At 41.2% G+C, this 21,683-nt stretch overlaps 1 protein-coding gene across 6 annotated transcripts in view; it reads left to right on the forward strand.

Annotated features, from left to right (window-relative positions):
• The first annotated feature begins 144 nt into the window (after positions 1–144).
• Positions 145–21,683, forward strand: part of KDM1B (lysine demethylase 1B) — a 63,930-nt gene continuing 42,391 nt past the window's right edge. For 3 of the 6 annotated variants that reach the window (XM_047101553.1, XM_047101554.1, XM_047101555.1), the window contains exons 1-7: positions 148–217; positions 534–885; positions 3,701–3,800; positions 5,035–5,162; positions 6,195–6,284; positions 6,838–6,949; positions 12,368–12,487. In XM_047101553.1, the coding sequence (XP_046957509.1) occupies positions 3,714–3,800; positions 5,035–5,162; positions 6,195–6,284; positions 6,838–6,949; positions 12,368–12,487 (537 nt within the window). In that variant the 5' untranslated portion in view covers positions 148–217; positions 534–885; positions 3,701–3,713. Of the gene's footprint in view, positions 218–533; positions 886–3,700; positions 3,801–5,034; positions 5,163–6,194; positions 6,285–6,837; positions 6,950–12,367; positions 12,488–21,683 lie in introns of all 6 variants that reach the window. The other 3 variants (XM_047101550.1, XM_047101549.1, XM_047101552.1) reach the window with 3 other exon arrangements.

Raw genomic sequence — 21,683 nt, forward strand, 5'->3', positions numbered from 1 at the left:
GCAAAGGCGAAGGCGGGGACCCTACTCCTCCCTGGTCCCGCCGGCTCCTCCCACTCCGGGTCACGCCGTGACAGGGGCGGAAGCGGCGGCGGCGGCGGCGGCCGAGCGGGGGCTGCGGCTCGCGGCGCGGATCGTGCTGTCCTGTGCGCGCAGCGCGCGGCTCCGGAGAGGCGCCGGCAGCCCGGGCCGGCGTGCGGCGTCTCGCCTGCGCTCCCAGGTGTGGGGCACGCGGCTCCGGGGGCGGACGCGGGGGCGGCGGCGGATTTCGGGTGACAGCTCCGCACAAAGCGTTTTGGCTGGGGTGCAAGCTGCCTTTCTCCCCTCGTGCAGCGCCCCTGGCCCCGGTGGGAGGTGGACGGGTGCGCCGGGGGCTGCCCGCGCCCTCCCCGGATTGGAAAGGGCGTGCGGGGTCCGAGGACGGGGTGGGGGGGGGGATTCCCGGGCTGGAGTGTTGCAGCGACCGGGTTCCCGGATCCGTCGCGGGGTTGAGGGTCTCACCTAATCCCCCCCTACAACGCTTCCTTTCTGTGCAGCGGTGCCTTCTCCCCCCGACTCCTTGCACCTTTCCGGCGCAAAGGTGAGCCCCGGAGGCTGTTGCTTCTCCGACTTTGGAGAAGAGACGAGAAAGCTTTTCGGAAAGCGAGGCGGCTGCAGCTGGCGCCGGGAACGTTGGGGGTCTCTCCTGGGGACTGTCAGAGCCCTGTCACCTGGGGAGCGTCTGCCGCCGGCGGCGAGCCCACACTCCGGGGGTAGGAACTCCCTGGCTCGACCTTCCCAGCCGAGGTGTGGCGGCGGGGCGCCCTCACAGCCCTGCAGGTGTTGTAGGAATCTTCCCGGCGCAGCCACCACGCGTTCAGACACGAGCGGCATTGCCAGGTTGCTGGGGTAACTGCTCCGGGCCGGGGGACCCGGTGGGGGCGGCCGGGGTTGGGGTAGCTGTTAGTCAACAGCCTGGCAGCTGGCAGGTGAAAGAGGAAGGAAGAGAGGCAGGCCCAGCTGTAGAAAGTTAGGGTTCCGTACTATGGAATCTAGCCAGCTGGAGGCCCAGCCCTCCCCGGGGTGGGGTGCGGGAGTCCCCAGACCACTCCATTTGGGGAGCTCCGTCACTCCACAGGTATGCACACGACCCAGGGCTTCTGCGTTTTGTTTGGTTGCTTTAAAAAAAAACAAAAACCAAAACTCTATTGTAGTGGAAGAAAGGGGGCGGGAAGAAGGTATCTTCAGGAGGTACACGAGAAAATGACTACCAGTAATTAGATGGTCTTTCAGGCGGTGAAAGTAGTCCCTAAAGCATTCAGGCAACTGGACTGGATCCATATTTCGGAAAATTTGATTGGCGTGGGTGCAGTAAGTTGCTAGGCCTACCTTGTTTTAAATGACCCTGAGGAGAGTTCTTGTTTCTGTTGCCTCTGAAGAAGTTTCTGGTAGTTTATCTTATTTTTAGAAATTGTGCTGATGCCGCTGTAAATTTTTATTTCAATCAGAAGTCTTTTGGATTCAGATTTTTGTGAATCCTGTGGGTTTTTTTTTTTAAATATTCAATAGACTACTTCAGAAAAAAACCTTGGGAATTATTAAAATAGAAATCTAGACACTGATATATCCATTTATTTATCCCCGCAAAAGCCCCTCACTTTTTTCATCCTTTTGTCATGTTAAAAGAAAACCAAAGCGATAAATTTAAATTTAGAAATATATGCTTATGTAATTATATTGAACATGAAACAAATTGATAAAATTAGATGTGTTTATCAGTTTGAAAAACCAGGTGAGAGCACTTTCAGCATACTAATTTGTTAGCACTTGCGATCAGTATTTCTAACATTATATTTAAAGCACAAAAGCTGTAGCCTTTCCAACTTAAAAAATTTTCCCTTCATCTTAAGCCTCAAGAATCCAGTAACTGAAGACACAGAGCTGACAATGTCAGAAAAGGACGAGGGTGTATCACTGTTAATTCTGTAATTAAAGTTGAAAATGTAGTAACACTAAAAAATCATCACTTATGTTTTTTTCTCGACAACAGACTTAACAATGGCTTTTATAGCCAGTGTTTTCATTTCCTCTTAACCATTTCTTGAATTGTATAATTTTTCATTGCAACTAAATACATATTTTCCAGTACACAGTTGGATTAAAATGTTTGTTGAAGTTTCCAGAAACTATACTTACTTTGGAGAATGCTGGTATTTCTAGGTGATAGAGCCAAATGTTGCATGGAACTAGGCTGATGATACTGATGTTCCTAAACCCGACATTAGACTCCAATATTTTTGCTGTAATCCTTACATGTAGCATACATTTATATATTCTATATACATATTTACAAGTGCTTTATCTGTGGCTTTTTTTTATGAATAACATAGGATGTACGTATTACATAAAGAGATTTATTAGAGTGGACAGCCTTTTGAAAATATAAACGTGATCCAGAAAGCTTTTGGGTATAAGAATTACAGGTAGACAGTAGTTCTTCTAACATTATTAGGGCATTATCCAGTGGTATAACGAGTGGTGTAGAACCAAAAGGCAACTTATTTGATGCTTAACTGTAATGCATTTCAGAATATGTATAGAGATTATGTGTTCATAACTAACATAATGGTTTTGAGAAAGTGAAGACTGAGTCAGAGGAAAGTCATCTGTAACACTGATGTCAAGATTCCTGAGAGTTGGTGTAGATCGCAGATGAAGTTGTCACACATGATGTTAGTAATCTGTGAAAAATGCTCTTATGAATGTTAGTATAATTCACGGATACAAAACAGTAGGATTACAAGGCTCTCAAAGCTTTTATCCAAGATGAAGATTATGTTTGAGGAATTTGTATCTTATGATAACACTTTTCCACTTTCAAATTTCTTACCCATAGATATGTCCTATTTTTCATACTATTATTGTGTGTGTATGTGTGTGTAGTAATATGATGGATCAGGGAAGGAATTGTGTGTTAATTGTGAATATGTTATTGAGTACTTTAAGCATTTTTCATTAATTTAATTAAAAAATACTAATTTGGTAATTCTTAATCTTTCATGATGACTACGCATTGTTTTTCTTAGAGACTTTTGTTCTTAGTGCTTGTTTAACCATGCTGTTATTAGACTAGTTTGAGAGCTTCATAAATTTTTCTAGTAGAAGATACCAGTGACTGTCTAACCCAGATTCCTAAATGCAGTAATGACTGGACAGCGTGCCTGAGATTTTACTGAGAGGGAACCAATGAGTTTTCTTTGTGAAGTATAAGATCAAAATTCAGGAACTACTAAGAAGATATAGTAAGGGAGAGAGGAATGGAACAGACAAAATGCAGGTGGTTTTACTCACTGAATTTTACAAACAGTAGTGTAATTGGTTTATTGGTCATTGGTGTGTTTCTTATTTTTATACTTTGAAATGTATATGTTAGTAACGGACAACATTTATTGAGTACAGTACTTACAATATGCCAGGTCAGGTGCTTTAATAGATTATCTTAACTGCTCGCATCACTTCTGTGGGGTACACTCTTGCTGTGCCCATTTTATATACGGGAACACCGAGGCTAGGTCTTAGATTAAGTAGTTTGAAAGCAGTGGCTTCACACCAGGGCAGTCTAACTGCGGAGCGTATGCTCTTACCTAGTAAACTGGATAATAAATTCGCTCCGGAGGGTCAAAAGCGTTACTATTTACTCATTTAATTTTTTTTTTTTTTGAAGATTTTCTGAAACAATGGCGACCCCTCGGAGGAGGACAAAGAAAAAGGCATCTTTTGATCATTCTCCAGATAGCCTGCCTTTGAGGAGCTCCGGTAGGCAGGTACTGCTCACTTGTTCACTCAGTGCACCTGTTTTGTTGTAAGTACTCTCCACACCCGGCGTGGGGCTTAAAGTCACAGCTGCACGCTCCGCCAACTGAGCCATCCTGGCACCCCACGATGCACCTGTTTTGAGCACACGAGATTGTGACGATTTGGGCTGAAGTATTAGAGATGAAAAGATATCTTTTCAGTCCTCAAGGAACTTGAAGCCTAGTGGAGAAATTCCCCTCGGAACGATCACAGCACAGTGTGATAAAGGGCTAGCGTGTAGAAAAATGGTACATCTGGCGGAGGAACTGCAAAGACAAAGGGGTAGAGTGTGAATCAGCATGGGCTGTTCAGAGAATCACAGCTGTGTGGTTGCTCCCAGGATATGAGCTGCGGCCAGATCATGCTTGGCGTGGTGTCGTTCACAGGAACTTGGACTTCAGCTTGGAGCTGGTTGGGTGCCGTTGGCGGGTTCCTTGCAGCCATCTCTTTTCTACGGTTTTGTTTTGTCTTTAAAGAAAAATATTGAATGATACAATTCTTTTTCTAAAATTACTCAATTTTGGGGGGCTGGCTCAGTTGGAGGAGCATGTGACTCGATCTCGGGGTTGTGAGTTCAAGCCCTATGTTAGGTGTAGAGATTGCTTAAATACAAAAACTTAAAGATAATACAGTTATTCAATTTTTTTTTATTGGCAGTGCTGAGAGTATATTACTGCTCTAATTAAAGAAAGCCTGAGAGTGGCTTTTATTTTGACCAGTACAGCTTTTCCTGAGAAAGGCTCACGTGTTTTATTTATTGTCTTATTTTCTTAAAATATTTATTTATTTTGAGCAAGAAAAAAAGAGAGCAGGGGAGGGGCAGATAGAGGGAGAGTGAGAATCCCAAGCAGGCTCTGCCCAACACGGGGCTCAATCTCATGAACCTCGAGATCACGACCTGAGCCCAAATCAAGACTTGGTCGCTTAACCCACTGAGCCACCCAGGTGCTCCGGCTCGCGTGTGTTTTAGTTTTCTCCTCAGAGACCTGTCATTCAAGTGCTCCTTGTGTATTTGTAGCCTGTCCGTGAATTACTTGCACTCTGCTGTCTCAGGGAAGTTGCTGTCTTATCAGCCCTTCCCCTGCTGCCAGGACGTTGTTGATTTTCATAAGATGGAAGTTATTTCAGTAATAAAAACCTTCTACCTCCTTCACTCCTTGCCCTTCTGGGGAAATTGTAACCTCACAGCTGGTTCTTCTTCAGGCCAAGAAGAAAGCAACAGAGACAACAGATGAGGATGAAGACGGCAGTTCAGAGAAGAAATACAGGAGATGTGAAAAGTCAGGCTGCACAGTAGCGTGTCCCGTGTGCTTTGCAAGTGCTTCTGAAAGGTCGGTGTGGATGGGGTGTGTCAGCCTCCCATTCCTGCTCAGAATTCCTGCATTCTTGGTGGGAACATCATCTTCCAAGATGGTTTTCCTAAAGATAGAGATAGGTAGCATAAGTCCTTTAAGAATAGAGACAGTCCCCCTGTACACTTCCTCTGCTCGACCTAGATGTAGAAGCTCTACACAGTGGCCAGTGTCCTCAGGTCCCGTGCACCATGGCCGTATTGCTCCTGGGGGTTGAGGGTGGGGTGGGGACACTGGAGGGCAGACCATGGGCTCCCCTGGGAGCCCAGCACATGGTTACTTTCCCTGTGCTTCCTCTCCTCCTCAGATAACCTGTCTCCTCTTCCAGCGGACATATACGGGTCTCACTGAAACCATGAAGCCACCAGTACTCTTGCCATTTTTATTGGGATGACCCAAGCATGACCTTTTACTTCCAGAGAAGAGTCTTCAGATAAGGCTTCAGATTCCATAAAACCTGGCAAACAAATCCCCATTTTTATTTTCTAGTCACACAGAGGTGCTGGTGTTAGCGTTCACTGCAGCATTGTATTTCATTCTTTGGCAACATTATTGGCTGTTTGACAGGTTACGTTTGCCAGATACGTTTGCTTGATGGTCAGATTCCAGCTGGCCGGATTTGTTCACTACTCAGTATTGGGGCCATATGTTATTGCCAGAGACTGCACTTGTCTCCTTCATACACGTGAAGCTTGCAGGAAGCACAGTGACACCGCTTGTATCATGTCATAAAACTCTATCATTGCTCCGGGGAGTCTTGGTAAAACTTCGAAGCCCCGGGTCCTTCTGGGGTCTGGGTTAGGTACTGTGAATCTGAGCCCCTATGCCCTCACCGTGTATCATTATGGATCAAACATCCTTTCAGTTTCCCCTGTCATCAACTCTTGGTTGTTAGGATTCTAAGTGGAGATCGCACAAAATGGGCTTGTAGAATGTGCTTGATACATGTGTTTAAAAAGGGAGAAGAAATGCTTACTCATCACCAAAGCTGCCCGTCTTTGCTATTTTCAGATGTGCCAAAAATGGCTACACGTCCCGATGGTATCACCTCTCCTGTGGGGAGCATTTCTGTAACGAATGCTTTGACCATTACTACAGAAGGTTTGTTCAGTAATTGTTGGAGGTTTCCATGGTGGAGGGCACAGTGGTGGGAGTGGTGGGGGAGGCGGAAGGGGTCAGGCAGTTAAGACAGAGCCCACAGGCTTACTGAGTTACTCCCCCGTTCCAACCATGCCAACTACAGCCATGCCAGAATTTCGATGCAGTAGTTTGCTGTGTGCGTGCTTATGTGCGTGCACACTCAGGGCTCAGAAAGTATATGCTGTGAGATAGTCATTGTTTTTACTCTGCAAGTTGTGAAAAATGTGGGCACTGCTTTGCTATTCTGTGACTGGGCATGGGTGCAGAGATTTTGGGGAGGATGCAGATGACTACAGGGTGCTGGACAGTCATCCCTTCTTAATAGTTTTCGATACTAAACTGGAAGGACCTCACCCTTCCCGACAGCCTGTTTGAAGGGCACCAAGGTAACTTTCCCCCTTCTTAATGACAGGGCTAGTTAAATCCTTTACGTAAGACTTCCTAACCTGCTTCCTGTTTTTGAAAACCTGGTGAACTTCTAGCTTGATATATTTATTTTTATTTATTTTTTCAGCCATAAGGATGGATATGACAAATATACTACCTGGAAAAAAATATGGACTAGCAATGGGAAAACCGAACCTAGCCCCAAAGCTTTCATGGCAGACCAGCAGCTCCCGTACTGGGTAAAAAAAAAATATAATGCTTTATTGTGCTGGAAAACGTTTGTGGAGCCAAAGGGAAGAATGGATGAAAATACTGATTTTTTAGGAAATCTTTCTATTATTACACTTACTCTTCTTTCTGTGTCTTAAGCATATCACATTTTTTGTTTTTGTAGAAAACTTAGATAATTCACTTACTGTAAAGAAGAAACTAAACTAAAACTGCCACCAGTTGATACACATCTGTCAAATCTTTTTTTCTGTTCATATTTTTATGTGTATGTTGAAGCACAGTTGCATGCTTTTATACACAAATCCTAATTAGGTTGAAAATCATACTTTGTGTATAATTTTTTGTAGTATTTAGTTTATTAACTTTATATTACTTTTCCATGTAGCCATGCGTGAAGATCTATTTTAATGATTATGTATATTATTAGGTAAATACACCATCATTTAATAAATGGCTAATTTTTAAAATATAGGTAATTCTGAGTTTTTCTTGTACACTTAAAATTTATTAATTACTTTTTTACGTTTATTTATTTATTTTGAGAGAGAGGGAGAGAGAGAGAATCCCAAGCAGGCTCTGTCAGCACAGAGCCTTGATGTGGGGCTCCAACCCACGAGCCATGAGATGATGACCTGAACCAAGATCAAGAGCTGGATGCTCAACTGACTCAGCCACCCCTAAAAGTTTTTTTATTGACGCAAAGCTCACGTAACAAACTTAACTATTCTTTCATTAAGTTTTATTTAAGTAATCTCTATACCCAACATGCGGCTCGAACTCACAACCCTGGAACCGGGAGTTGCATGGTGTTCCACTGAGCCAAGCAGGCGTCCCAAAACTATTTTAAAGTGCACAGTGTAGAGGCATCTATTACACTGACAGTGCTGTGCAACCAAATACTAATTGCAAAGCCTCTTCATCGTTCACAGAAGAAACCTGTGCCCATCAAGCAGTCCCCTTCCATTTCCGCTCCCCCAGCTCCTGACAGCCCCTGATCTTTATGGATTACCTCTTTAGGATGTTTTACGTAAAGGAATCATGCAGCATGTGACCTTTCGTGACTGGCTTCTTTCTCAGAGCATAACGTTTTTGAGGTTTATCTCTGTTGTACTTCATTCCTTTCAATGGGTAATGTTCCATAGTGTGGGGTGGTCAGATTCTATTTATCCGTTTATCTGATGACATTTGGGTTGTTGTCACCTTTTTGTTATTGCAAGTAGTTGCTGCTGTGGACATTTGTGTGTGAATATTTGAATTATCTGCTTTCAGTTCTGTTTGGTACATATACACCTTGGAATAAAATTGCTGGGTCATATGGTAATTCTATGTTTTACTCTTAGAGGGACCTGTAGACTGTTCTCCGTAGCAGATTGCTGTACTGTCTTCGTTCCCAGCGGTAGTGCATGAGGCTTCAGATTTCACCATATCCTCACTAACTCTCGTTTTCCATTAATTTGATTCTACGTATCGTAGTGGGTGTGAGTGACAGATACCACTCGCGGGGTGTCTTGCTGTGGTTTTGATTTCTGTAACAACTAATGCATTTTGTGTGTGTGTGCTTGTTGGTCATTTGTTTATCATCTTTGGAGAAATAACTGTAAGTCTTCTGTCCATTTTGAAATATTCCCTATGCTGTACATTTCGTTTCTGTGACTTAACTAATAATTGGAAGTTTGTAGGTCTTAGTTGCCTTCACCTATTTTGCCCATCCCTCTATCCACCTCCCTCTGGCGACCAGCAGTTCTCTGTATTTGAATCTCTTTTTGTTGTTGTTGTGATTCATTTATTTTTTAGGTTCCACATATAAGCAAGATCATACGGTATTTGTCTTTCTCTGACTTATTTCACTTAGCACAACACTGAGTTCATCCATGTTGTTACAAATAGCAGAGACTCATTGTTTTCTATGGCTGTGTTCTATTGTATATATATATCCCACGTCGTCATCTTTTTTATTTTGAGAGTGTGCAAGCATGTGAGAGTGGGGGAGGGGCAGAGAGAGAGAGAGAGAGAGAGAGAGAGAGAGAGAGAGAGAATCCCAAGCAGGCTCCACGCTGCCACTGCAAAGCCTGATGTGGGGCTTGATCTCATGAACCGTGAGATCATGACCTAAGCTGAAATCAAGAGTCAGACGCTTAACCAACTGAGCCACCTGAGCACCCCCTACACCACATCTTCTTTCTCCATTCATCTATTGATTGACACTTGGGTTGCTGTCATAATTTGGTTATTGTAAACAAGGCTGCAGTAAACATAGGGGTGCATGTATCTTTTCAAATTAATGTTTTCATTTTCTTTGGGTAAATACCTAGTAGTGGAATTATTGGATCATATGGTATTTTGATTTTTTATTTTTTGAGGAAACTTCATATATTTTCCACAGTGGTTGCCCCAATATACATTCCTACCAACAGTGCATGAGTGTTCCCTTTTCTCCACATCCTCACCAACACTTACTATTTACATTATTTTTGATGTTTTTTTTTTTTTAATTTCTTTTGAGGGAGTGGGAGTGGAAGGGGCAGAGAGAGAATCCCAGGCAGGCTCCACACTGTCAGCATAGAGCCTGATGTGGGGCTCGAACTCACAAACCATGAGATCATGACCTGAGCCCAGATCAAGAGCTGGATGCTTAATTGACTGAGCCACCCAGGTGCCCCTATTTCTTGACTTTTTAATACTAGTCCTCCTTATAGGCTTAAGGTGATATCATTGTGGTTTGGATTTGTATTTCCCTGATGATGAGTGATGTTGAGCATCATTTCATGGGTCTGTTGGTCATCTGTATGTCATCTGTGGAAAAATGTTCAGGTTCTCTGCCCATTTTTTTTTTAATTTTTTGTTTTTAACGTTTATTTATTTTTGAGACAGAGAGAGACAGAGCATGAACAGGGGAGGGGCAGAGAGAGAGGGAGACACAGAATCTGAAACAGGCTCCAGCCTCTGAGCTGTCAGCACAGAGCCCGACGCGGGGCTCGAACTCACAGACTGTGAGATCATGACCTGAGCCGAAGTCGGATGCTTAACTGACCGAGCCACCCAGGCGCCCCTATCTCTGCCCATTTTTAATCAGGTTATTTGTTTTCTTGGTGTTGAGTCGTAAAAGTTCTTTATATATAGTTTGGATATTAACTCTTTATTAGACGTATCACTTGCACGTCTTCTCCTATTCACTGGATTGCCTTTGGGTTTTGTTGATGGTTTCTTCACTGTGCAAACTTTTTATTTTGATGTGTTCCCAGTAGTTTATTTTTGCTTTTGTTTCCCTTGCCTTAGGAGACCTATCCATAAATAATGTTACTAAGGCCAATGTCCATGAAATTACTGCCTATGTTTTCTTTTAGTAGTTTTATGGTTTCAGGTCTCACATTTAGATCTCTAACCCATTTTGAGTTTATTTTTGTGTATGGTGAGAGAAAGTGGTCTGGTTTCATTCTTTTGTAGGTAGCTGTCCAGTTTTCTCAGCACATTTATTGAAGAGACTGTGTTTCCCCCATTGTATATTCTCTATTGTAGATGAATTGATCATATAAACATGGGTTTATTTCTGGGCTCTATCTTGTTCCATTGACCTGTGTGTCTGTTTTTGTGCCAGTACCGTAGTGTTTTGATTACTACAGCTTTGTGATATATCTTGAAATCTGGGATTGTGATACCTCCAGTTCTTTTCTTTCTCAAGATTGCTTTGGATTCAAGGTCTTTTGTGGCTTCATACAAATTTTAGGATTATTCTAGTTCTGTGAAAAATGCTGTTGGTATTTTGGTAGAGATTCCACTAAATCTGTAGATTGCTTTGGGTAGTATGGACATTTTGACAATATTCTTTCAATCCGTGAGCATGATATATATTTCCATTTGTGTCATCTTCAGTTTTTTCCATTAATATCTTAGTTTTCAGAGTACAGATCTTTCACTTCCTTGGTTAACTTTATTCCTAGGTATTTTTATTTTTGGTGTAATTGTAAATTGGGATTGTTTTTTTTTAATTTCTCTGCTGCTTCGTTAATTAGCATATAGAAAGGCAACAGATTTCTGTATGTTAATCTTATATTTTGCAACTTTACTGAATTTATTCTAATAGTTTTTTGGTGGAGTCTTTAGAGTTTTCTATATATGGTATCATGTCATCTGCCAGTAGTAACAGTTTTACTTCTCCCTTACCAATTTGGATGCCTTTTATTTCTTCTTTTAAATGCTTATTTACTTTTTTGAGAGAGAGAGAGCAAGAGTGAGAGCGAGAGCGAGCACAAGCGGGGGAGGGGCAGAGCGAGATGGAGACATAGGATCCAAAGCAGGCTCCAGGCTCTGTGCTGCCAGCACAGAACCCAACACGGGACTTGACCTCTCAAATTGCAAGATCATGACCTGAGCTGAAGGCAGACGCTTAACCGACTGAGCCACTTAGTCTCCCCCATGCTTTTTATTTCTTTATGCAGCAGACAAAAAAAAAAAAAAAAATGAAAGGCATCTTTTTCCCATTTTTAATTGGGTTGTTTATCTTTTGTTGTTGAATTGTAAGAGTTCTTTATATATTTTGGATCCTAAGCCCTCATGATATATGACTTGCAAATATTTTCTCCTATAGGTTGCCTTTTCACTTCTTGATAGTGTCTTTTGATGCATAAACATTTTTAATTTTGAAGTTCAGTTTATCCATTTTTTCTTTTGTTGCTTGTGTTCCTGGTGTCATATCCAAGAATCCATTGCCAAATCTGAGGTCATTAAGATTGACTTCTGTGTTTTCTTCTAAGAGTTTTATCACTTTAGCTCTTCATTTAGGTATTTGATCCATTTTGAATTAATTTTTGTATGTATGTGAAGGAGGTGTTCGACTTTATGGATAGCTGCACACTCAAAAAATAAACTTTTTACTTTGGAATAATTTTAAATTTATGGAAAAGTTGCAAGAATAGTAACAGAATTCCAGTGTGTCCTTTATCCAGTTTCTCCTGATGTTATCACCCAACAGCCATGATATTGAGCTCAGAAAATAACATTGGTATAGTACTAATAACTATATTACAGAATTTATTTGGATTTCATTGTTTTTTTTTTCACTAGTGTCTTTTTTTCCTTTTTTTTTTTTTAAAGCTGTTCCAGGATCCAGTTCTGTTTAATGTCCATACTTTTTGACTAAATTTAGCTCTGATTATTTCTTTGGGTTAAAGCTGTAAAGCCTTTATTACAACAGTACTTAGATCTCCTTTGTGCTTTCTTCGTGCCTGAGCTGGTATTGAATCAGTATTTACTTTATGCGGTAAAAGCGGATTATATGGGTGCTGGTCACGCAAGGAGGAGAAAAAGTACTTAGTGCAAAAAGGTTGGTCAGATCGGGTGGAAAAGATGGCAGACTGAGTGGTAGAGGATGGAAATGCTAGCATAAGATTAGCCAACTCATTGACCTTGACATGTTACTTTCCATGTAGGTTCAATGTACAAAACCTGAGTGTAGAAAATGGAGACAACTTACCAAGGAAATCCATCTTACTCCACAGATAGCAAGGACCTACCGATGTGGTATGAAATTGAATTCTACTACTGTTAAGGTATGATCTCTGTTGGTTTTCCTTTTGAATTAATGGATGGGTTAATTTAGTTGTAAGTAGTGATGGTGTGTATTTTTCATTTACTGTATTTTTTTCTTTTTTTTTTTGAAAGTTTATTTTGAGAGAGAAAGAGTGAGTGGGGGCGGGGCAGAGAGAGAGAATCCCAAACAGGGCTCTATCCCATGACCTGATCATGACCTGAGCCAAAGTCAGACGCTTAACTGAGCGAGCCACCCTGGTGCCCCAGTTTTTCATTTATTGTATTGATGATCGTATTGGTCCATGAATAACAGAACCCTAGCTACAATGGCTTAACTGAGGATTTTATTTTTTTCTCATTATAATCAGTTCGGAAACAGTGTGCCCAGGCTTGGTGTGGCTGTCCAGGTTCGGTCTCCCTTCTAGTTTCTAGTCCCATCAGGAGATGGTTGTGGTACCATCAGCCATTGTATCCAAATTCTAAGCAGAGAAGATGAGGAAGGCAAAGAGCAAGAGGGGTGTGCCAGCTGAGCTTCACCCTTTTTTACTGGTGTAATAGTGGCTTTCCAGAAAGTTCCAACAGTAGATTTCTCTTTACATTTCATTGGCTGGAACAGGATCATGCAGCTACTCTGAACAACACTAGAGATAAGAGAAGAAAGTATTTTAAAACTGAGCATGTTGGGGCGCCTGGGTGGCGCAGTCGGTTAAGCGTCCGACTTCAGCCAGGTCACGATCTCGCGGTCCGGGAGTTCGAGCCCCGCGTCAGGCTCTGGGCTGATGGCTCAGAGCCTGGAGCCTGTTTCCGATTCTGTGTCTCCCTCTCTCTCTGCCCCTCCCTCGTTCATGCTCTGTCTCTCTCTGTCCCAAAAATAAATAAACGTTGAAAAAAAAAATTTAAAAAAAAAATTAAAAAAATAAATAAATAAAAAAAATAAATAAAACTGAGCATGTTGAAATAGCAAACAAAAGCAGGATCCTTTTAGCAAGGTAGAAGGGATGGATGGATAGGTTTGGGCAATTAGGAATCTGATGTAGTTGGTACAGGGTCTTTTTGTTTGTTTTTGTTTTTTGACAAGTGGCAATTAATGTTTAAAAGTGTTATTTTTGTTAGTGTTTTATTTATTTTCTATGTTAGTTTCAGGTATATAATATAGTGATTCAGTAATTCTATACAGTACTCAGTGTTCATCGTGATAAATGTACTCTTAATCCCCATCCCCCCACTTACCTCCCCTTTGGTGATCATCTATTCTTTACATTTAAGAGTCTGTTTCTTGGTTTGTGTCTTTTTTTCCTTTCCTTGATTGTTTCTTAAATTTCACATATGTGTGGCATCATATGGTATCTGTCTTTCTCTGACTTATTTTGCTTAGCGTTATATGCTAAAGCTCCATCTGTGTTGTGCACATGGCAAGAGTTCATTTTTTAATGGCTGAGTACTAATCCATTGTGTGTGTGTGTGTGTGTGTGTGTGTATGCATATACATACCACTGCTTCTTTATCCATTCATCTATTGATGGACACTGGGCTGCTTCCATTCTTTGGCTGTTGTAAATAATACTGCAATAAACATATGGGTGCATGTATCCCTCTGCATTAGTGTTATGGTATTTTCTGGGTGAATACCCAGTAGTGCAATTACTGGATGATAGGGCACTTCTATTTTTAACTTTTTGAGGAACCTCCATACTGTTTTCCACAGTGGTTGCACCAGTTTGCATTCCCACCAACAGTACAAGAGGGTCCTTTTTCTCCACATCATTGCCAACACTTGTTTCTTGTGTTGTTGATTTTAGCCATTCTGGCAAGAGTACCTCATTGTAGTTTTGAATTGCATTTCCCTGAGGATGAGTGATGTTGGGCATCTTGTCATGTGCCTGTTGGCCATGTGTATGTCGTCTTTAGAAAAACGTCTATTCGCGTCTTCCCCATTTTTGATTGGATTATTCATTTTTTGGGAGTTGAGTTGTATCAGTTATTTATATATTTTGGGATCTAGCTGTTTATCAGATATGTCATTTGCAAATATGATCTCCCATTCATTAGGTGGCTTTGTAGTTTCGTTGATTGTTTCCTTTATCGTGCAGAAGCTTTTTATTTTGATGTAGTCCCAATAGTTTATTTTTGCTTTTGTTTCTCTTGCCTCTGGAGACCTATCTAGAAAAATGTTGCTTTTGCCAGTGTCAAAGAAGTTACTGCCTGCGTTCTCTTCAAGGATTTTTATGGCTTGTGGTGTTACATTTAGGTTTTTAATGCACTTTGAAGTGTGTGTGTGTGTGTGTGTGTGTGTGTGTGTGTGTGTATATGATGTAAGAAAGTGGTCTAGTTTCTTTCTTTTGCATGTAGCTGTCCACTTTTTTTTTAAGCACCATTTGTTGAAGAGATTGTCTTTTTCCTATTGGATATTCTTAACTGCTTTGTCAAAGATTAATTGACCATATAATTGTGGGTTCGTTTCTGGCTTTTATATTCTGTTCTGTTGATCCATGTGTCTGTTTTTGTGCCAGTACCATACTGCCTGGATCACTACAGCTTTGTAGTGTAATTTGAAGTCTGGAATTATGATGCCTCCAGCTTTGCTTTACTTTTTCAAGATCGCTTTGGCTGTTTGGGGTCTTTTGTGGTTCCATGCAAATTTAGGGTTGTTTGTTCTAGCTCTGTAAAAAATGCTGGTGGTATTTTGGTAGAGATTGATTAAATCTGTAGATTGCTTTTGGTGGTATGGACATTTTAACAATTTTGTTTTTCTTTTTAATATTTTTTTTTATTTTTGAGAGACAGAATGTGAGTTGGGGAGGGGCAGAGAGAAAGGGAGTCACAGAATCCGAAGCAGGTTCCAGGCTTTGAGCTGTCAGCACAGAGCCTGACGCAGGGCTGGAACTCCTGAGCCATGAGATCATGACCTGAGCTGAAGTCGGACATTCAACCAACTGAGCCTCCCAGGGTGCCCCCAATATTTGGTTTTCTAATCCATGGGCATGGGATGTCTTTCCATTTCTTTATGTCATCTTCAATTTCTTTCATCAGTAGTTTATATTTTCAGAGTACAGGTCTTTTTCTTCTTAGGTTTATTCCTAGGCATCTTATTGTTTTTTGGTGCAGTTGTAAATGGGATTGTTTTCTTAATTTTATTTTCTGCTGCTTCATTGTTGATACATAGAAATGTAACAGGTTTCTGTAGATTGATTTTGTATCCTATGATTCTAATGAATTTATCAGTTATAGCAGTTTTTTGGTAGACTATTTTGAGTTTCCTGTGTATAGTATCATGTCGTCTGCCAGTAGTGAAAGTTTTACTTCTTCCTTACTGATTTGGATGCCATTTCTTTTTGTTGTCTGATTGCTGAGGCTAGGACTTTGAGTACTATGTTGAACAAAAGTGGTGAGAGTGGACATCCTTGTCTTGTTTCTGACGTTAGGGGAAAAGTTCTGTTTTTTCCCATTGAGGATGATGTTAGCTGTGGGTTTTTCATACATGGCCTTTGTTATGTTGTGATGTGTTCCCTCTAAACCAGCTTTGTTATGGGTTTTTATCATGAGTTGATGTTGTACTTTGTCAAATGATTTTTCTGCATCTGTTGAAATGATAATATAGTTCTTACCCTTTTTCTTACTGGTGTGATTTATTGTGTTGACTAGTTTACACATACTGAACCACCCTTGCAACCCAGGAATAGATCCCACTTAATCATGGTGAATGGTTTGGTTTTTTTTTAATGTTTTATTTTTGAGAGAGAGAAAGACCAAGCATGAGTGGGGGAGGGGCAGAGAGAGAGGGAGACACAGAATCTGAAGTAGGCTCCAGGCTCTGAGCTATCAGCACAGAGCCCGATGCAGGGCTTGAACCCACAAGCTGTGAGATCATGACCTGAGCCAAATTCGGATGCTTAACTGACTGAGCCACCCAGGTGCACTGAATGATTTTTTAAATGTATTGTTGTATTTGGTTTGCTAGCATTTTGTTGAGGATTTTTGCATCTTTGTTCATCACAGGTACTGGTCTGTAGTTGTCTTTTTTTCTAGTGTCTTTATCTGGTTTTGCAATCCAGGTAAAGCTGGCCTCATAGAATGAATTTGGAAGCTTTCCTTCCTCTTCTATTTTTTGGAATAATTTGAGAAGAATAGGTGTTAACTTTTCTTTAAATGTTGGTAGAATTCCTCTGTGAAGCCATCTAGTCCTAGACTTTTATTTATTGGGAGTTTTTTGATTACTGATTAAATTTCTTTGCTTGATTACTGATTCAACCAGTCTGTTCAAATTTTGTATTTCTTCCTGGTTTCTGTTTTGGTAGGTTATATGTTTCTAGGAATTTATCCATTTCTTTGAGGTTGTCCAATTTGTTGGCATGTAGTTTTCCATAATATATTTTGCAATTGTTGATATTTCTAAGATGTTGGTTGTTTCCCCTCTCTCATTTATGATTTATTTCTTCAAGTCCTTTCTCTTTTTTTCTTGATGAGTTTGGCTGGAGGTTTATCAATTGTATTGTTTTTTGTTTTTTTCAAAGAACCAGCTCCTGGTTTCGTTGATCTGTTACAGTGTTTTTTAGTTTCTGTAGCATTTATTTCTGCTCTGATCTTTTTTTTTTTTTCCCCTTCCTTTTGCTGTCTTTGGGCTTCATTTGTTGTTCCTTTTCTAGCTGTCTTAGGTGCAAGGTTAGGTTGTTTAGTTGAGATTTTTCTTGCTTTTTGAAGTAAGTCTGCATTGCTATAAACTTCCCTTTTAGAATTGCTTTTGTTGTGTCCCAAAGGTTTTGAACCATTGTATGTTCATTTTCATTTGTTTCCATGTACTTTTTCATTGTGTAATAGCATGTTATTTAACCTTCATGTATTTGTGCTCTTTCCAGATTTTTCTTGTGGTTGACTTCAAGGTTCATAGTGTTCTGGTCCGAAAAGATGCATGGTATAGGACTTTGATCATTTTAAATTTGTTGAGGCTTGTTTTGTGGCCCAATATGTGATCTCTTCTGGGGAGAGCTCAATGTGTACTTGAACATGTATTCGGCTTTTGTTTAAAAAGTTTTTTTTTTTAATGTTTATTTCTTTTAGAGAGAGAAAGCACGCAAGTGTGTGCGTGAGTGGGAGAGGGGCAGAGAGAGGAAAACAGAGAATCTGAAGCTGTCAGCACAGAGCCCAACGTGGGGCTTCTACCCACCAATGATGAGATCATGACCTGAGCCAAAGTCAGACACTTAACTGACTAAGCCACCCCAGCACCCTGAATGTGTATTCTGTTTTAGGATGGAATGTTCTGAATATACCTCTCAAACCCATCTGTTCAGTGTGTCATTCAAAGCCATTGTTTCCTTGTTGATTTTCTGTTTAGATAATCTGTCCTTTGGTGTAAGTCAGGTGTTAAAGTCCCCTATTATTTTTGTATTATTGATCAGTTCCTTTCTATTTGTTAAGTATTTTATGTATTTGGGTGCTTCTATGTTGAGTGCATAAATATTTATAATTGTTAGATTTTCTTGTTGGATTATTTGCTTTGCTATAGTGTCCTTCTTTGTCTCTTTTCTGTTAAAGTCTATTTCGTCTAAGTGTTGCTACTCTGGCTTTCTTTTGACATCCATTTGCGTGATGTTTCTTCATCCCCTCACTTTAAATCTGCAGGTGTTTTTAGGTCTAAAATGAGTATCTTGTGGGCAGCATATACATGGGTCTCGTTTTTTAATCCATTTTGTAAACTCGTGTCTTTTTTTTTTTTTTTAATTTATTTGTTTTGAGAGAGTGTGCATGCATGTGTGAGAGGGGCAGAGAGAGAGAGAGGGAGAGAGAATCCCAAGCAGGCTCCATGCTTTCAGCATAGAGCCGGATGCGGGGCTTGATCTCTCGAACTAGGAGATCATGATCTGAGCCCCAGTCAACTGCTTGGCTGACATAGCCACCCAGGCGCCCCAACCTATGTCTTTTGCTTAGAGCGTTTAGTTCATTTACATTCAATGTTGTTATTGATGGCCATATATTTATTGTCATTTTATTATTTGTTTTGTGACTGTTGCTGAAGATGTTCTCTGATCCTTTCTTGTCTTTCTCTCTTTCATGGTTTGCTGGTTTTCTTTAGCTCTCTATTTGGATTTCTTTTTATCCTTTGTGTATTTGTTAGTGATTTTTGAATTGTTACTATCAGGTTTGTGTATAACCTCTTCTGCATATAGCAGTCTGTATTAAGCTGATTCATTAGGTTCATTCATTCATTCATTAAGCTGGTTCATTTAGGTTTGAACCATTCTTTTTTCCTATCTTCCCCATGTTTTAGGTATAGTGTGTTATATTTTATATCCTTTTGTGTGTTTCTTGGATGTTTGTTTTTTTTTTTTAAATAGAAATACTCATTTTAACTGCATTTCTGTTTTCTACCCTCATACAGTCATTTTTGGACCCTCCTTTCCACTTAAAGAGTCCCCTTTAATATTATTTGCAGGACTGGATTAGTGGTCATGTACTATTTTGGTTTTTGTCTGGGAAACTTTCTATCTTTCCTTCCATTCTTGATGATAGTCTTTCTGGATAGAGGATTCTTGGCTACAGGTGTTTCCCATTCAGCACTTTGAATATAACGTGCCATTCCTTTCTGCCTTGGAAAGTTTCAGCGGATAGCCTTATGGAGTTTCTTTTTTTCTTTCTTTTTTTTTTTTTAATTAAAAAAAATTTCTAGATAGTGCAAATTAGGGAAGGGGCAGAGGAAGGAAGAGAGAGAATCCCAAGTAGACTCTATGCCTAGTGCAGAGCTGGACGCCTGGCTATATCCCATGACCCTGGGATCATGAACCTGAGCTGAAATCAAGAGTCAGATGCTCAACGGACTAAGCCACCAAGGCACCTCTGGGATTTCTTTTGTATGTAACAGTCTTCTTTTGTATTGCTACTTTTAATATTTTTTCCTTATCACTATATTTTGCTATGTTAATTACAGTGTGTTTTAGTGTGGATCTGCTTTTGTTGATTTTATTGGAGGTTCTCTGTGTCTCCTGGATCTGAATATCTGCTTCCTTGCCTAGATAAGGGAAGTTTTCAGCTATCATTTCTTCAAGTAAATGCTCTTCCCCCTTTTCTCTCACTCCTTCTTCTGGGACTCCTATAATAATATTTTACTATGTTTTTTTTTTAAATTTTTTTTTTTCAACGTTTATTTATTTTTGGGACAGAGAGAGACAGAGCATGAACGGGGGAGGGGCAGAGAGAGAGGGAGACACAGAATCTGAAACAGGCTCCAGGCTCTGAGCCATCAGCCCAGAGCCCGACGTGGGGCTGGAACTCACGGACCGCGAGATCGTGACCTGGCTGAAGTCGGACGCTTAACCGACTGCGCCACCCAGGCGCCCCAAAATTTTACTATGTTTGATGGAATCACTGAGTTCCTTAAATCTATTCTCACTTTGCATAATTCCTTTTTGTCTCTTTTGTTCAGCTTGGTTACTTTCCATTACTCTGTTAATTCGTTCCTCTGCCTCTTCCACAGTGCTGTTCATTCCATCAAGTGTGTTTCTCATTTTATTTATTGAGCCCTTTATCTCTGCTATGTTATTCCTTTTCTTAGTGTTAAGGATCTCACTGTTGTTCTCTACTCTTTCTCAAGTCTGTTGAGTATCCTTATGATCATTGCTTTAAATTCTCCATCAGAGGAGCGCCTGGGTGGCTCAGTCAGTTAAGCGTCCGACTTCAGCTCAGGTCACGATCTCACAGTCCGTGAGTTTGAGCCCCGCGTCGGGCTCTGGGCTGATGGCTCAGAGCCTGGAGCCTGCTTCCAATTCTGTGTCTCCCTCTCTCTCTGCCCCTCCCCCGTTCATGCTCTGTCTCTCTCTGTCTCAAAAATAAATAAACGTTAAAAAAAATTTTTTTTTTTAAATTAAAATAAAAAAAATAAATTCTCCATCAGACATGTTGCTTGTATCTGTTTTGCTTAGATCTCTGACTGTGGCATTGTCCTGTTCTTTCATTTGGGGCAAATTCCTCTGTCTTCTCATCTTATGTAAGTCTGTATTCCTGTTTCTGTGTATTAGGAAAGCCAGCTACATCTGTTCTTGAGGGTAATGGTCTTATGAAGAGGAGGTCCCGTAGTGCCCTGCCATGTAGCTCCTCCTGTACCCCAGGGCCTGGAACTTCTGGGAATATCTCCAATGTGTGTTGTGAGTGCTCTGCTGTTGTGTCCTGGCCATTTTATCCTTTAGGCTAGTCATCTGCAGGGGCTCTCTTTGCCTTTTGTGGGCTGTGTTTGGTTCATGGCCTGTGTGTGCTCTAGTTTGCTTGTGAAATGGGACCTGTCACCACTGCCACTGAAACTGAGGCTTTGCAAAACTCCCAGGTGGGGAGACGTGATATGGATAAAGGTTTGCACCCGTCTTCTGGGAGACAGGGCCTGCCATGCTGGGATCGAGGCAAGCGTGACTGCGGAGGGCAAGCATGAACATGGGTGGGGGAGGCTTGGCGTAAGCAAGTTAGGTGGCAGGTGTTGGCACTGGGTTGGTTCCTGCAGGTGGCTCTGTGTTTATGCTGAGGGGTAGGAGAGAAGTGATGCCTGACAGTTCCTTTGTTCCCAGAGGGGTCTCTCTGCGATGGCTGTCTCTCTGGGACGTGCTCTGAGATGAGCAACTAACCTCCCCACTTTGTGCCCTGGGTGCTCTTCAGATTGCAGTTTTCATGCTGTATGTCTGAGGGCTGTTTGCCCTGCCTTCTCTCCAAGAGTAGCCCCGATGCCCTCTGGGCTCTATCCCTGCCAAGCCCACTGACCTTTCGAACTCTAGGCTTTAACTCTTGTTGGTTGCAAGAACTCACAGAATTTGTCCCTTCTTACTTTCCAAGCCATTTACTGTGGGGATATGTTTTCCCCGTGCACTCCCGTGTGCCAGTCTGTCTTTTTCCTTCCCCACTATAGTTTCTCCCTCCCTACCACAGCGGCCAGGATCCATTTCTTTCCCAAGCTTCATCTCAGCACTCATACCTTCTTTAATGTGGCCTTTTCTCCATCTTTAGTTGTGGAGTTTCTTCTGCCAGTCTTCAGATCAATTTCTCAGGTAGTTAGGGTGATTTGATAGTTCACCTAGTTTTATTCGTGGGACAAGGCAAGCCTAGGGTCCTTTTTTTTTTTTTTTTTTAATTTTTTTTTTTTAACGTTTTATTTCTTTTTGAGACAGAGAGAGACAGAGCATGAATGGGGGAGGGGCAGAGAGAGAGGGAGACACAGAATCGGAAGCAGGCTCCAGGCTCTGA

The sequence above is a fragment of the Lynx rufus genome, unplaced genomic scaffold, assembly GCF_022079265.1.
Source record: "Lynx rufus isolate CCGP_SWC_20201006 ecotype Redwood Valley unplaced genomic scaffold, mLynRuf1.p SCAF_6, whole genome shotgun sequence".
NCBI classification, from domain to species: domain Eukaryota; kingdom Metazoa; phylum Chordata; class Mammalia; order Carnivora; family Felidae; genus Lynx; species Lynx rufus.